The 15,964-nt window shown below is 37.9% G+C and overlaps 1 protein-coding gene across 1 annotated transcript in view; it reads right to left on the bottom strand.

Annotated features, from left to right (window-relative positions):
• LOC150097132 (uncharacterized) overlaps nt 1–15,964 on the bottom strand; it is a 53,653-nt gene that overhangs the window by 2,124 nt on the left and 35,565 nt on the right. Inside the window, exons 3-5 of the mRNA XM_090407267.1 lie at nt 12,826–13,007; nt 8,486–8,668; nt 2,712–2,863 (exon numbers count right to left, since the gene is read on the bottom strand). Coding sequence (XP_090263393.1) covers nt 2,712–2,863; nt 8,486–8,668; nt 12,826–13,007 — 517 coding nt within the window. The remainder of the gene's footprint in view (nt 1–2,711; nt 2,864–8,485; nt 8,669–12,825; nt 13,008–15,964) is intronic.

Here is a 15,964-nt window from a genome sequence, read left to right as displayed (position 1 = left end):
AATATACATCCTCTGTCCAAAAAGAAACCAAACTTTTCGAAAAATAGAAGAAACGAGCGGCGCCACCTGTTATATCTTTTCGTTGTCGACCTTCATTAGTGTTGTGTCAACTGTTTGTGGCATTTGTTTCATTAGAAGCCGAGTTATAGTGCCAAGAGTGACAGTGTGTTTTGACGAACGGTCGGAAAATGAGTTTGAAACAAAGAGCTACGATTGACGTTTGTGTTAAACTTGGTAAAAGTTTTACCGAAACGCTTCAAGTGCTTCCAAAAGCATAGGTGATGAATGCTTATCCCATACTGAAGTTTACGAGTGGCTTAAGCGATTTCAAAGTGATCGTTTGACGATTGAGGACGACGAAAAGCCAGACCGTCCAAAAACTGGACTAAGTTGACATTCAAAAAGTGCGTGATTTCATCAAAGAAAACCCGAAATCGTCCGTGAGATTGGTTGAAGATGAATTGGGGATTCCAAAATGAACTGTGCGCAACATTTTGACCGAGAGTTTGGGCCTTCGTAAATTGAATTCACGATTTGTTCCCCACAAGTTGACCGACGACCAAAAAATGTATCGAACACTGCAAGGAACTCATTAAAATAGCTCGCAAGGACTCAAACTTCCTTGAAATGGAAGTTGGTGGCGACTGGTTACGTGTTACTGGTGACGAAACGTGGTGTTTTGAGTATGAGCCCGAAACAAAGCGAAGCCAGGGTGCTGAGTGGAGACCAGCAGAAGAGGGACATCCGAAAAAAAGTCGCTCGGAAAAGTCAAAAGTAAAGACAATGCCGATTTGTTTCTACGATTCCTAAGGCATTATCCACAAAGAATTCGTTCTGTCTGGCCGAACGGTCAATGGGAGTTTTATCTCGAAGTTTTGAAGCGATTGATAGCTAGAATTCGTCGCGTATGGCATGAATAACGTGACCTTTCGATCAAAACACACTGTCACTCTTGGCACAATAACTCGGCTTCTATTGAAACAAATGTCATAAACAGTTGATGCCACTCTAATGAAGGTTGCTGCTTTCGAAAACAAAAAGATACAAGTGGCCCCACTAGTTTCTTCTATTTTCGAACAGTTCTGTTTCTTTTTGGAGAGAGGGTGTATTAATTCTTCTGTATTATTTCTGTTACTATATATTACGTCTTCGGTTGTACACACACACACACACACACACACACACACACACACACACACACACACACACACACACACACACACACACACACACACACACACACACACACACACACACACACACACACACACACACACACACACACACACACACACACACACACACACACGCACGCACAGTGATATAATTTAAATTGTAATATACGAAGTGTGTGTATAAATCGTGTGTGTGTGAAAAATTTAGATTAGTTTGAGTAACTTGTGCAATTTCTTAAAAAATGGTTAAATGCTAAGTAATTATAGTAATGCTGAAATGTTTCTAGTTCATTAAATGCATTGAGATGAAGGTCATTCAAGAGTTTAGAGTATCTCAGACACCTTTGATCTCGCAAAGTGTCTGCATCAAGTTTGGAATTAAGGTCACTTGACGGGCAAAGCCCGGTAGGTCGCAGAGCTTAAAGGAGACGGAAGTTCGCAATAGTTAATTAGAAGCGAGCACTTGCAGATGAAATGGTGGTCCTGACATTGGACAGCAAGTCCCTCAATGCTTAAAGTCTTATAGAGGCCATGTCCTGCCGCGTAATGGCAAGAAAGGAGAAGAGACTACGAATTATAAGGAATATGGTTGTATTTTAACTTGACAGTGTATAAACGAATAAAGCTTTAGTAGTCCCCACCCGAGCATGTGTAGCTTAGTAGAAATGTCGTTTGCACTCTACAACACTTGACCACATGAAGAAAGACTTGGGTTCAAATCTAGTCGCCGACTACAGGAACATTTTCTAAGCCTTGTTTCCACCGGTTCCAGGATTTTTCGATCTATGGCATGGGCAAGCGGGTTTTCAATCCAGTAAACTCAAGAAAATCGAACGTCGAACCCAAAGTATTTCAGACATTAAAAATATTGTGTTTGGGTTAGGGACCACGAGATGGCGGCACTTGTTAGCCGTCTCTTCACTGCGTGCCGCTCAATTAGTGATAGCCTTGAGCCAGCTATCTCTGATTGGGTACCAGTGGAGATTGAACTGCTCACTCAGTCTCCAAAAGTTAGATAGCGCTAAAACAGCCTCGTCTACTCCCTATTGTGGAATAAAAGGCGTTAGCTGATTTTTTTGTCTCCTTCCCTTGTGAAAGTACAGAACCAAAATTGTGGGCTGCGTTGCACAGGTATAAATAATACAATAATTTTGCTTCTTTACTTTCACAGTAGAAAACATATCAGCGCAGCAGCACTTCCTTATAAAATATTTCCGTGTTACACTGTAAAGGTAAACCTTAACAGTTATTATGATTTGCATTGCTATCTCTCCGAGATATACGAAACTTTTGCGAGGAACACATAAATGGTCCTGAACCTTTCTTACATACGTTTCAAAGCGTTTATGTAAAGCTTCCCAGATTTAAATTACAAAATTTAGTGAAACAGGATTCGAAAGTATGTACAAGTGTAATATTTTTTTTGGGGGGGGGATCTGCATATTACTGTATCTTCGTTGAAGCGGTTTTTGTTTTGTGAAGGAAAAAAAAATATTCTAGCTCTGGAGCCAAATCTGATAAAGAGTCAACACATACCTCGTGCGGTGGCAATCTCTCCTGCTGGATGATACAGCTGATGGTAGCCGAAAGGAGAAATTCCTACAGGAAAAGAAACTTTCAGGCCCAAAGTGTGTCCCGTTATATCAACATCAGGAATTCCACGCAACATACGTGGTCTAATTCGATACCTAAACAGAAATAAATACATAAACAAACAAACTGAAATTAGGAAATACTATACGAAATAATATCGCAAAGCATCAGAAAAAATTTGAAACACTTCGTGTACAAGAATACCCACCGTATAAGTACCATATAATCTACACCAGATTTTCAAACGTACTGGGATACTTATGCATCAGCAGTTTTTTGTAAATACAAGTTTCATAGTGATGCTAAGTGTTGTAGCAGCTGACTTCTAAACTTAGTTCAAATGCTGAAATGATATTTGGGGACGTCTACCCAAGTATTTCTGTCCACCAACCCACGATTGCAACTCAGTGCTGAAGAATACTTTCAATAGCACATCTGCAAAAGTTACATTCTAGAAAAATCAACAGGCATTCGCTGGCTTTGATCAATCTCGCTCTTCATTGAAACGAGCCGAATACGATTACAGCCCAGGTCATGTCCCCATGAGGACTGCATTATCCGAATCGCGAAACAAAGATGACGGAAGGGACGAAGCACGAAACCCATTAAATATGAAACAGGTCATTTATATTCTGACGGAATTACATCCTATTGGGAGATCTCATAACATAACACCCCATTAAGAGATGATGTTATGTTGCTTTCAGTTTTTCTGGTCAGTACTTCTGCGTCAGTTGCTTCTGTAGATATGATCACGTTTCGTAGTGCTGTTTTAGCCACTGTATTGTTCGAGCAAGTCTGCCAGCTATAAGAACTGAAGAATTCGTAGCCAAACAGTGGTAATCTGAAGAAGGAGAATTCTTATGGTACATGCTAAAAAGGCCTGTTTTTGGAGCATGGAAATTTACAATTCTTGTTCAAGTTTACTGGAAGAAAAAGTATAGAATAAAGCATGGAGCAAATAATTTAATTACTCAACTGATCTTTGCTTATCATAGCATTATCTAGGTACCTCAGCAGGGCCGTATTTACACTTTTCCTGAGGCGGGAGGGGCCTGAGGCGCCAGAGTGTTCCAGGAGCACTATCTCATTATTTGGGGACCCAAATAATGAGATAGTGCTTAAATTGGCCCCAATCTCCCGTGAGTACTTGAACGACAAAAGACACCATCAAAAGGCAAACTATAGAACCAACCTGAAGAAACAACGCGAATCACGGGCTATCGTGATTGAGGCTAGAAGTGAGGTTGGGTTTCAAGCGGCGCTCTTTCGTAATTAGCACATTTGGGCTGACTAATCCATCGCAACTGCTGCAATTTCTGGGGTTTTTGTAGCACTTACTACTACATATATCAGTCAATCTAGGGTTTAGTAGGATTGGCTTTTACACATATCAACGAATCCTGGGTTTTGTAGTTTAATTTGGAAACTCATCTTTTGTTTATAATTACGAAAAAGCATTTCACAAAGTAAAACGATATATACTGTTTGATATATTACAAAGAATAAATATCCTTAATATTTTACTACATGCAATATTGAATATATATAATGAAATAAAAATAAAAATAAATGAGACGTTGTCTGAAAAACAATCTATAAACCAAGGAGTACGACAGAGATGCCCTCTGTCTCCAACACTTTTCAATATTTACATTAATGAAATATTAATACAGTGGAACACCTTAAACAATCAAAGTATAGAAATTTCCCGGAATAACAAAATAAATACGCTATTATTTTCCGATAATGTAATAATATCAAATAAGGAAGAAAATATATACAAAGAGTAACATATAATTTAAACATTATAGTAGAAGAGTTTGGAATGAAAATTTCCATAGGTAAAACTAAAACAATGGTATTTTGGGGACAAACTCCGGTTAGAAGCAAAATAGTTATTAATAATAAAATAATAGAACAGACAAATACTTTCAGTTATCTTGGATGTGAAATATCATATGAAGGAGAAAAAGACATAAAATTAAAAACTTCAAAATGTTTACAGATTATTGGCCTGATAAATAGAACACTCAATCCAAATATAGTACAACAAGAAACACGCTTGAAAATATACAATACTTTAACAGTGCCCACATTATTATTGGGCAGTGGAATTTGGGCAATAAACAAACAAGATAAACAAAGAATAAAAACAAGTGAAATGAGATTTATGAGAAGAACTGCAAAATACACATAATTAGATCAAAAAAGGAACGAAGACATTTTAAAACAACTAAAAACAAAATCAATAGAAGAAAAAACAATTATAAACAAAAATGAATAGAACATCTAAACCGAATGGCCAACACACGACATCCAAATCAAATACTAAAATATAAGCCAATTGGAAAGAGAAGGCAGGGCAGATCTCAAAAGAGGATATTGGATGGACAATGAGACCGGAACAGACCAATATGGTCTATACCCGTAATTGGTATTATGATGATGATGATGATGGTGTGTTATTAACACATAGCAAATTTCAAATCGCTATCGTGTATTGAAATTTGATACATGTAATAGCACTGCTTTCTTCCATTCGATGAGGAGGTTCTTTTTCGGCCGTTTGTAATGCAGTTTTAGATTACAGAATCATGTCTCCCAGATTAAAACTGTTATTGTTTGGAATTATTGTCCGAATCAACAAAGGCCATGAGGGCAACGTATTATGTCAAAAAACTGCGTATGGTCTTCTGAGTGGTTTGTCTGTTTTCTGCGATAACAATTAGAAGTTTCTAGATGAAACAACTTTGCCATATGAGAACAAGTAACTTACCTTCATTTGAAAATCCCCTATAGATTCTTTGCGTTCTAGAAGGAATTCGAAAGGTATTAGCAAACCAAAAGCAGCGTCGATAAGATAATACCGATTGAGACATGGACGTTCCCATGTTAGAACAAAAGAGCATAAAATAGCAGACTGTTCTAATCTTGCAACCTCTAAAAGACAATCTGTTGTGCCATTAGTATCAGATACGGACTTGGTATATTATATACAGTAGAGTTTGGCAGGATGAGACGTTGGAGCTTGTTGATGTTGTTGTACGAGGGTGGTCTGAAAAGTTCTCGGCTTCGACCATAGATGGCAACATTATCGGCAAGAGTTATTTTTCCAAGTTGGTATATTTGTCATAACTGCAAGTCATTCTATCAAGTAGTTTGTTTTATACAGCTGTTTGAAGCAAAAGTGTTGTCTGTATCCCTTGAAATGGATAAAATCGAGTTTCGCGCGGTTATAAAATTCTTTGTAAAAGAAGATTTAAAGCCAAAAGAAATTCATTCAAAGTTCAAAAAAGTTTATGGGCGCTCTTCTCCGTTATTTTCAACAATTAAGAAATAGGCTGACGAGTTTAAACGTGGCCGTACCAGCCTTGAAGATGATCAACGTGAAGGACGTCCAAAAAGTGTAACAATACCAGAAATCAATGATCAAGTGCACGATATGGTATTGGATGACCGGCAAGTCAAAGTGCGTGAAATTGCTGAGACTATAGGCATTTCCAAGGAACGTGTAGAATATATTTTGCATGAAGAATTGCAAATCAAAACGCTTTGCTCAAGATGGGTGCCGCGCTTGCTCACAGCAGATCAAAAGCGCACTCGCATGAAAATCTGTGAACAGTTCTTGGAGCGTTTTAACAAGAATAAAACTGATTTTGTGCGTCGATTTATTACTATGGATGAGATTTGTATTCACCATAACACATCAGATCCAAACAGCAGTCAAAACAGTGGATAGAAGCAGGTTGTTCATCGTCAAAGAAGATAAAGTCAGTTCCATCAGCAGGAAAGGTCATGGCATCGGTGTTTTGGGATGCTAAAGGTATTTTGTTTATTAATTATCTTGAAAAGGGCTAAACAATAACCGGGGAATATTATTCCGATCTTTAACCAGACTAGACGAAAAAATTCGTGAGAAAAGACTCGGTTTGCAGAAGAAAAAAATCATCTTTCATCGAGACAATGCAAAGGTGTTTTGGCAATGGGAAAATTAAGGGATCTGCACCATGATTTCTTGGACCATCCACCCTATTTCACAGATTTGGCTCCCTCTGACTTCTGTCTCTTCCCTAAATTAAAACTCTTCCTCGCTGATCAGCGTTTTTCTTCGAATCAAGAGGTGATTGCAGCTTAGGGGGGGGGGTGTATTTTGCAGATCTTGCTGAGAATCACTGCAGGGAAGGGATAATGGCGCTGGAGCATTGCTGGAATAAATGTATTAGTCTTACGGAAGATTATGTTGAAAAATAAAAATAATTTTGAAATTATAAATTCCATTTTTCATTGTTAGACCGAGAACTTTTCAATCCACCCTTGTATATGCAATTGGGCGATAACATAATGAGATACAGGGTGTTCGGGATAAATTTGACATATTTATAATTAATTATATTTTTCCGTAAGTTACATGTATTAACACACACTTCTCTTCGTTTAAAAGTTTGGACCCTTCTTCATTCATATACAAGATGTCAGAAAGGATGGATAGCTGGAACCCACCTGAATCATGGAAGAGAATAACTTGTATCATGATGATTCGTGCCCGCCATCAAAATAAGGATATTACGACTGCTGCCCAATGCTCCCTGAATACAGTAAAAACAATCAGGCATGAACTAGAGACTTGCAATGGTGACTACGAGGATGTAGCAAGAAGAAAGATCTCTAGCAGACGATCTGATTGCGTTCGTACAGCAGAATTCCTCGCAAATCTGCAGGAACAGGTGTTGAAGAACCCTGGCATTGGAATTCGGGCTTTGTTCGTGGAGTTGCTAACTGTAGTCAAGCCCTGGATAACATGGGTAGCCAATGGTAGGCCGTATGTATGGCAGCAGGATTCGGCCCCTTGCCACACCTCTGGGAAAAGTCAAAAATGGCTGTCTGAAAATTTCTACGACTTCACCAGTCCAAATGTTTGGCCTCCAAACTCCCCAGACCTTAACCCCATGGATTATTTTGTATGGGGCGCAGTTGAAAAAGACACCAATCGCACTTCCAGTAATACAAAAGCCCAGTTAATGGATAAAATTAAAACAGTTTTTGCGGCCCTTCCCAGGGAGACTGTAGCATCAGCTTGTTCGAGGTTCCGAAGCAGAATTGAAGCTGTGATCGATGCTAATGGTGGTTATTTTGAGTAAATCTTGTTGATAGTATTGTAATTAACTCTGCCTGTAATGTTTTTTTGTCAATTCATTAAATTTAATAGATACAAAGAAGATTTTCTTTTTCCTTACGAAACTGTCAAATTTATCCCGAACACCCTGTAGATATATGCTGGTAAGAATATGTTATGAATAATATAAGTCAGTAAAACGATAATATTAGACAGATATGTCTAACGAATAGGCTTTAGGAAAATATTAATGAATATAGATTTTTTATTTTTTTGGTTGACAGAGAATTTATGTTAAGGAAACTTACTGGTAAGCCAATGAGTAAGCCCAGCAGATTTTAGGATTAATTAACGAAGTATCAGCTGTAAGAAGAAATGATAAAAGAATAAAATACTATCGAAGTTTATATTGGATTCTGGCTTCTATTTTTACTCATCATTGAAAGAGATGGCTCGATAATATAGATAAAATATATCAAATAATGCGAGCTTCGTTGGACACTAAATGAAAGTTTTGCTTGTAACATAAATCTCATTTAAATGGCAAAATATCCAAATATTCTTACATTCACTGAATTATTTGACGACTAAGATTACCTACCTTTTGAAAGCTTCCGTATTGTCCTTTACGGTCTGTTGTTGATCAGCCCCATCATTAACGTAACTTCGATACGGCTCTATCATGGCGGTGTCGCAGTATATGCGAAAATCGTCGATCGTAAGAAGGTTGCTAGTTTTCGACTCGACCTGTTTAATGAAGTGGGGATCCTCGTACACGAATGTGCTTGGAAGAGAAACAATATTTGCATCTAAGCCACTTCCAAGCAAGTAGCCATTTCAAACTGTGTTTAATAAACGCCTTTAGAATACTTGAGTGTTTAATATTTGACTGCGTTACAATAATAGAGGGCGCACCAGAATTATGCTAGATAATTTTGGTTTTGATACATGGGTTATATTAATTTTATATGTAATTAATAATTATATTAATTATTATTCATATAATTAAATCAACATTCTGAATTAATATGGTTAACTATTGGCCATATTTAATTATCGTTCTAATGGGACAAAATAATTTCACTTTCGGAATTTAATGGTTTAAAAATCACAAATTCATTCTTTAAGCATAATGACTGCCATAAATATACTTGGTCAACACGTAGTTCGTAGACAATTATAGATTACGTAATAGCTACTAAAAACTTGCAAAATTCATTCTAGATACAAGAGTATACCGAGGTTGTCAATTGGAAAAGGACCACTTTCTTCTTATTTCAAACCTAAGATTCCCACCTCAATGGTTAATGAGAAAAGCCCATCCATGAGAAAAATGTAGGCAAAACTGCCGAGGAAGAATGGAATAATATCAAAACAATTATAACAGACGCGGCCAAGGAATCACTGGGGAAAAAGAGGGAATGGCAGAGAAGGAAGGGAATTAGAAAATGGGATGATCAGATCGGTCAAATTATTGAAGACAAAAGGAATGCTTTTAAAAAATACTTAGCAACAAAATCTCAAGATGATATATAAAATACAAGAGAAAATGACAAGCTGTAAGAAAAAAATACAGGAAGTCCTGGGACAACTTTGTCTCTGAACTTGAAACAGATATTATACGCCCATAGGTCCAAACGTTTAAACTATTAAATAATTTAGAGATCTAAGAGAAAACGCACGTCTTTCACCCATCAAGCTGAATAACTGGCCAAGCTATTATAAAACCTTTGGACTCATAATAAAGATTTCGAAACAATAAACTTCGATAATGACGCACTCTTGGATCCTATATCAACAGACAAGTTAGAAACTACTCTAAAAAGTTATAAAAACCATAAAACACCAGGTAAAGATGGGTTAAATACTGAATTAATAAAATATAAAAAACCAGCTAATGCCTTTTATTCCCTTATAGGGAGTAGGCGAGGCCTCTATATCCTATCTAACTTTTGGAGACTGAGTGGGCAGTTCAATCTCCACTGGTAGCCAGTCAGAGATAGCTGGCCCATGTCTATCACTAATTATAGCAGACACCGATGAAGAGGCTGGCAAACAAGTGCTGCCATCTCATGGAACCTAACCCTAAAAGATATGTTATTGTCTGAAATAATGTGGGTACTTCGGTCGATTTTCTTGAGTTTACGGGATAAAAAAACCCGAGTTTCTGGGAGGAAAAATCCGCTTGCCTGTACCAGAGATTGACTAACTCGAGAATCAGACTTGAACTTAAGTGTGACTTCGAGCGACCAAGCGCCACTTCCACTGAGCTACGCAGGCCTAATATGCAGCCTCAAATCTCAAAATTCGTTTCCTTAAACTAATAAATCAAATATGGAATGGTGAACCAGCATCAAAAGACTGGTAAAAGGCAATAGTTATTCCTATACACAAGAAGGGCAACATTAATAAGTGAAAATTATAAACGAATTAGTCTCCTAAATTTTGGATATAAAATCTATAGTGAAATTCTGAAAATAGATTGTCCCAATTTCTATGAAGATAAGATAGGAGAAGAGAGATTGGATTTAGGAGAGGTTGCACTTTTGCAGATGGATACTTTACCCTACAATTTTATTGGAAAAACATAAAGTATACAATGTTGAAACCGATGTTGTTTGTTTCTTTGTCGTGTGGAGTTCTGCCCCAATTTTCCCTATCCGTCACCCCATAGGATGGGCCCCTCCAGTGAGGGACTTCTAAGTATGTATTTTTGACTGTAGATCAGTGTGTATATTCGGGGGGGGGCGATTTTCCTGTTCTGAGGGACGAAAAACCCGAGTTTCCGGGAGAAAAAGCCCTCTACCTCCGTTTGAGATAGGTTAACTCACCTTTAGTCAAAAGAGACCAATAAAGGTTCATCACGTCATAGATGGGAATCGAACCTAGGTCTTTCAGACTAAAGGGGACTTCGTCTATACCGACTGAGCTATGGAGGCTCGGAAAACCCATATTATATATATATATATATAATCCCTGACTGGGAAACCTATAACCAGGGGGGGGGTAAGGCAAAGTTGTAGCTTATCACCCATTCACTTCACGATCTATATGAATTCTATAGTAAGACATTGACGACTCACAGTACATGGTTATATCCCAATTAAAAAACGCACTAATATAGACACAATACTGTTCGCAGATGATTAGGATATATTTGCAACTTCTGAAACTGATCTGCAATATTCTATCCATCATCTTAATCTAATAATAAAATATTTAATATGGAAATTTCAAAAGAGAAGACAAAGGTACTTGCCGTTAAGGGAAGAGAACCAATAAGAAGCAAAATCTGTTTAGACAATACAATTATTGAACAAGTCAACTCCTTCAAATACCTTGGATGTCACCTAATCTACAGAGAAGAAAATACATAGAAATGAAAATTACAAATTTCAGTAGTGCTTTAAATACAGTATTATAAATCAAGTTTTTAAACCTTCGAAGGTACAAAAACATACTCGGATTAGAGCTTATTAACATTGGGAAGACCTGGGAAATTACTTAGGGAAATGAGGCATTGAAGATCAACAGAAATGAGATTTATGAGGAAAACTGCAAGATACACCTTGTTAGATCATAAAAAAATAAAGAAATCATGGAAGAAATCAATTAAGAAACAATAATAGAATATATACACAACTATAGATGGAAATGGAAACAGCACATTGGAAGAATCACCAATCAAATCCTTGAATACACAACCGTGGGGAAGATCAATTGGAAGACATATAAAAGAGGGAATGAGACCGCAACAAGCCCCAAGGCTTAATACAAGACAGGATGATGATGATTTAAGTAAACTGGAGCCAGTGAAAATGAATATGGGATTGGTGAGATGGACAGGAGGGTGCTCGTTGAATAGACAGACATCAAATAGTAATATATGGTGGATTAGATTCAGATATTAAGCAAGGGACCAATGGAATGCTGCAAGGTTCTATTCTTCCACTGCTGCTGCTGTTTAATCTCTGTATTAATAATAATACTGAAGGAAATTAATGAACAGCATTCAGTTGTCTGGTGATGATACTACGTTGGGGAGGGCAATGGTAAATAAAAAGATAAAGAGATCCTTACGATGAATTGAATAAGATGATATTGCGAATAAAGGATTTTTCTTTCTATGTTGTAAACTCTCAAGTTATGCCCTTTGGATTAAAAAAGATTTCAATCTAAATATTATACTGGTGGGGCATCACTTGTGAAAATGAATGAAGTCAGGGATCGAGGGATCATAGTTAACAGAAAAATGAAGTTCAAAGGCCGTATTGCAAGAAGTGGTAAAATGCACGCCGGATCTAGGATGCTTAAAAACACTACGCATCCAAAATAATTCGCATTTTTACTACTCTGCTCAGATTTGGAGCTTGGGTTTCTTGAGAATGTGGAAGTGGTTGAACAAAATGGTTTCAGATCTGTGAATTGCTTCTTTGCATGACTGAGAATAAGTTGTAGATTTGTGGACTACGAAAGCTTGTAGCGGAAAAGAAGGAATGTAAGAGAAACACATACACTTCTAAAAAGGTGGTACAGAATATATGCAGGGGAAAATCTATGGCAGAAGGGAAAAGAACAAGAGATAATCACAGGAAGTTGAATAAAGGTCTAATTAGTAGGGATGTTCTGGTTTTTTACTACGAGAGTGGTGAATGAGTGCAGTGAGTTGAATGAGGAGGTCGTCAGTGCTTTGTTATTTGGAATTGATATTATAATAGCAATTCAAACTTAACAATAATAATAGCAATGATAATAACTATATCAACAAGAAAGAAATGCTATGGTGACACGAACTATTTTACGATTCCTGTAATCAACTGTTCTGTAGGGAAGATATACTCATGGGAACACACTGCTTATTTGACATTTGTCCATCTTAAATCTTCGCAACTATGCTAAAGAAAAATTGCGATCAGGAACTTACCAACTGGATTTACTTACGCGTTAATCTGAGGCTTGTCAATGTGGTAGATTCTTTGCGGCTGCTGATCTCGTAGCTGATTGTGAAGATGTTTTTCAATAAGCTCCTGTTCCAAATAATGAGGATGTTCTTGGCCGAGATTAGCCAGTTTATTGTTATGTTCCATCTGTCTTAATTGTTCTCTGAAGAAATCGCTTGAGATCTGAAATGTGAACAACATTTTAATATCGTCACATTCTTGTTCCTTCTGTCCAAATAGCTATCTCAATATTACGAGTATATTAATCAAGAATATTTTGCAATGGGAAACATTGACAAAGAAACTACTAATTATTTTATATCCAGTTAGTTGCAAACATTGAGAAACCAATAAAGAACATTTTTCGTCTTATTGTGTGTGCTTTGTGTCACGAATACACACCATCTTGAACCGATTGTTGAGATTTCATAGAATCTGATTGGAAATCGACTCCGTGGTTAATATTTTATCATGATCTACCATGATAAAATATATGACCAGTTCAATCTACCAATTTAAATTGATAAAAAATAAAAAAAGAAAAAAGAAAAGCTGTTATTGCTGTCTGGATTTATACGTTCATGTTGGCAAATCTGCATGAGCCAAACGCAGCTTTTACACATACCGGCCACTGAATTAGAAACTTATTTAATACTGTGTTGAACCTCCTTTAGCCTGAATTACATCACACATGCAGTTTGGCATAGATTCCACAAGGTGTCGGATTGCATTTACGTCTACAACATACCTGGCGTTCACCAGATAATCCTTTAACTGGCCCAGATTTGACGGAAGAGGACTTTGCTCAGAATCTGTTATTTTAACACGCCCCATATATTCTCAATAGAGTTCGGATCCTGGTTTTGTGGTGGAAGATGCTGGAAGTCGCTGAATAATTTTTCAGCGATGGACAGTAGCATTGCAGTGCTACCACGAAACAACTGTCACCTGAAGGGTAAAAAGTCAACATTGCAGGATGGACTTGATCAGCAACCATGTTCAAATGTACCTTGAAGGGCATCCAAACTTCCAGCAGTATAAGATTACCCGCTGCGTACAAACAGAACATGTTTTGCACCATCACACCACCTCCAGAATCTTGAGTTGGATTTACAAGGCAAGATGGGTTCATTGTTTACGGGGCCGCTGCAAACCCTCTGCCCACCGTCGGTACAGAACAAAGTGCACCGTGGTTCGTCGGACAACATGACTTTTCTGTCAGTCGTCTAATGTCCAATCACGGTGTTCCTGACACCACACAATTTCTGGTTCTTGGCAGAAACCAGTGGTTACCAACTACCAATACCGATCCTCTTCAATTCCATGCACATAGTTTGGTGAGAGATGGATGAAAAACCCATTCCATTCATGTGTCGTCTCCTATCTACAAGGTTGACTACCATGATGTGATTAATTCATGGCTGTAAGCCCATGTGTGCGTGTGTTCAGATGGCGGTTTGCCTGTTCTGGGGGAATTAAAAAAACCTACGTTTATGGGTGAAAAATCATCCGACATGAGACCTGCTAACTCAGCTTTAGTCGAATGAGACCAGATAAGGGTTCTTCACGTCATGGGCGGGAATCGAACCCAGGACTTTCCAATCAAAAGGCTCCGTCTATACTGAGCTACGTGAAGCTCGGATCAAAGACAGCCTTCATTAAATGCTTCAGTCAACTTTTGCCCATACGATGTTCTGTGTGGCTGTACAAGCCCTCTCAGACAACAGCGATCTCGCTGTTGTCTGAGAGGTCTGCCTGACTGTCTTAGGACCACAGTTATGCATCTTAAACAAGCGATGCAATTTATTTTTCCACTGATTAAACAGCGAGGGTATCTCACCTCTTGAGAAACCAGTCAGCTCTGCTGTTTACAAAATCGCGGCTCTAGTCACACGGGCACCCACAATAAGTCCTTTATGGAACTGCAAAAGATCCTTTTGCTTTTCCCATTGTGGTCAACAGTATTGATGATTACCGACAGCAGCATTCTTAAACAGTTGCTAGAACACCTGATGAGATACACGTGATCACGTATTTTGCATATATGCTGTGCAAGTGACATTTATGTTCATTTTCATAAAGGCTTATAATTGATTGGCTGAGAGAGATTACATGGAGCACTGCATTTACCAATGAGCAACGACAAAAGATCATTATAAGTCCCAAAGTCCCATTGTAGATTGCGACTAGATTTTTATAATCCTCGGGTTTTCAATCACGCAACTCCCATTAAGGTTAGAAACTATAAAATGTCAGCAATTGTCTGCAATACTCCTCTCCTCGCCAGATGTCTATTCAGAATGATTGATAACCTTTACTAAGGTTAGAGACTACCTACTCATTCGCCTACAAAAGTTAGTTATGGCTGAACGATCTCGCTTACTCTCTTTTGCATCGAAAATTATAAAAAAAAACGAAAGATAATAAACAATCAATATTATTATTGAGGTTCTTTTAGCCCACCGTAAGCCAGATTTACAACCTCATGTGAGAGGGATTAACATAAAAAAGAATCCAATGGATTTTTATCGTCCGGTGTGAGACAACTTATTAGAGACTTGGTAAAAGGGTGTTTGGTTTCTAGAAGAGACATTATGGATTATTCGACCATCAGTGTCCATCCTTGGTGGGATGGACAGTGGTATAGGTCCACAAATGTCAAAGGTGGAAGTATCGTGAAAATGGGTAAATTATGTTTTCTCTGAAATCTTTTAAAAATTTAAAGCAAACTCCTCAGCGCTAAACCGCCCGAAGATAGACTTCGAGTTCAAGTGTAGTCGCCGACTAGAGGAACTTTTATTAAGCCTTTTTTTGACCGGTTTCCGAGTTGTCGATCTCCGGAACTGGCAAGTGGGTTATTTCTTCCGGAAACTGAAGAAAATAGACCGTAGAACCCACACTATTTCAGACATTAAAAATTGTGTTAGGGTTAGGGACCACGAGATGGCGGCACCTGTTGAGCCTTATCTTCACCTGTGGCCACGTAAATTAGTGATAGTCTTGAACCAGCTATCTCTGATTGGCTATAAGTGGAGATTGAACTGCCCACTCAGTCTCCAAAAGTTAGATCGGACTAAAAGCGCCTCGCCTGTTCCCTCTAAGAGAATAAAAGGAGTTAGCTGATTAATTTTACTTATTTT

Source organism: Typopeltis vanoorti, chromosome 17, assembly GCF_054136105.1.
Source record: "Typopeltis vanoorti isolate ZY-2024b chromosome 17, IOZ_Tvanoo_1.0, whole genome shotgun sequence".
NCBI classification, from domain to species: Eukaryota; Metazoa; Arthropoda; class Arachnida; order Uropygi; family Thelyphonidae; genus Typopeltis; species Typopeltis vanoorti.
The sequence above is the reverse complement of the archived record's forward strand: the minus strand, read 5'-3'. Positions and strand labels throughout refer to the sequence as shown.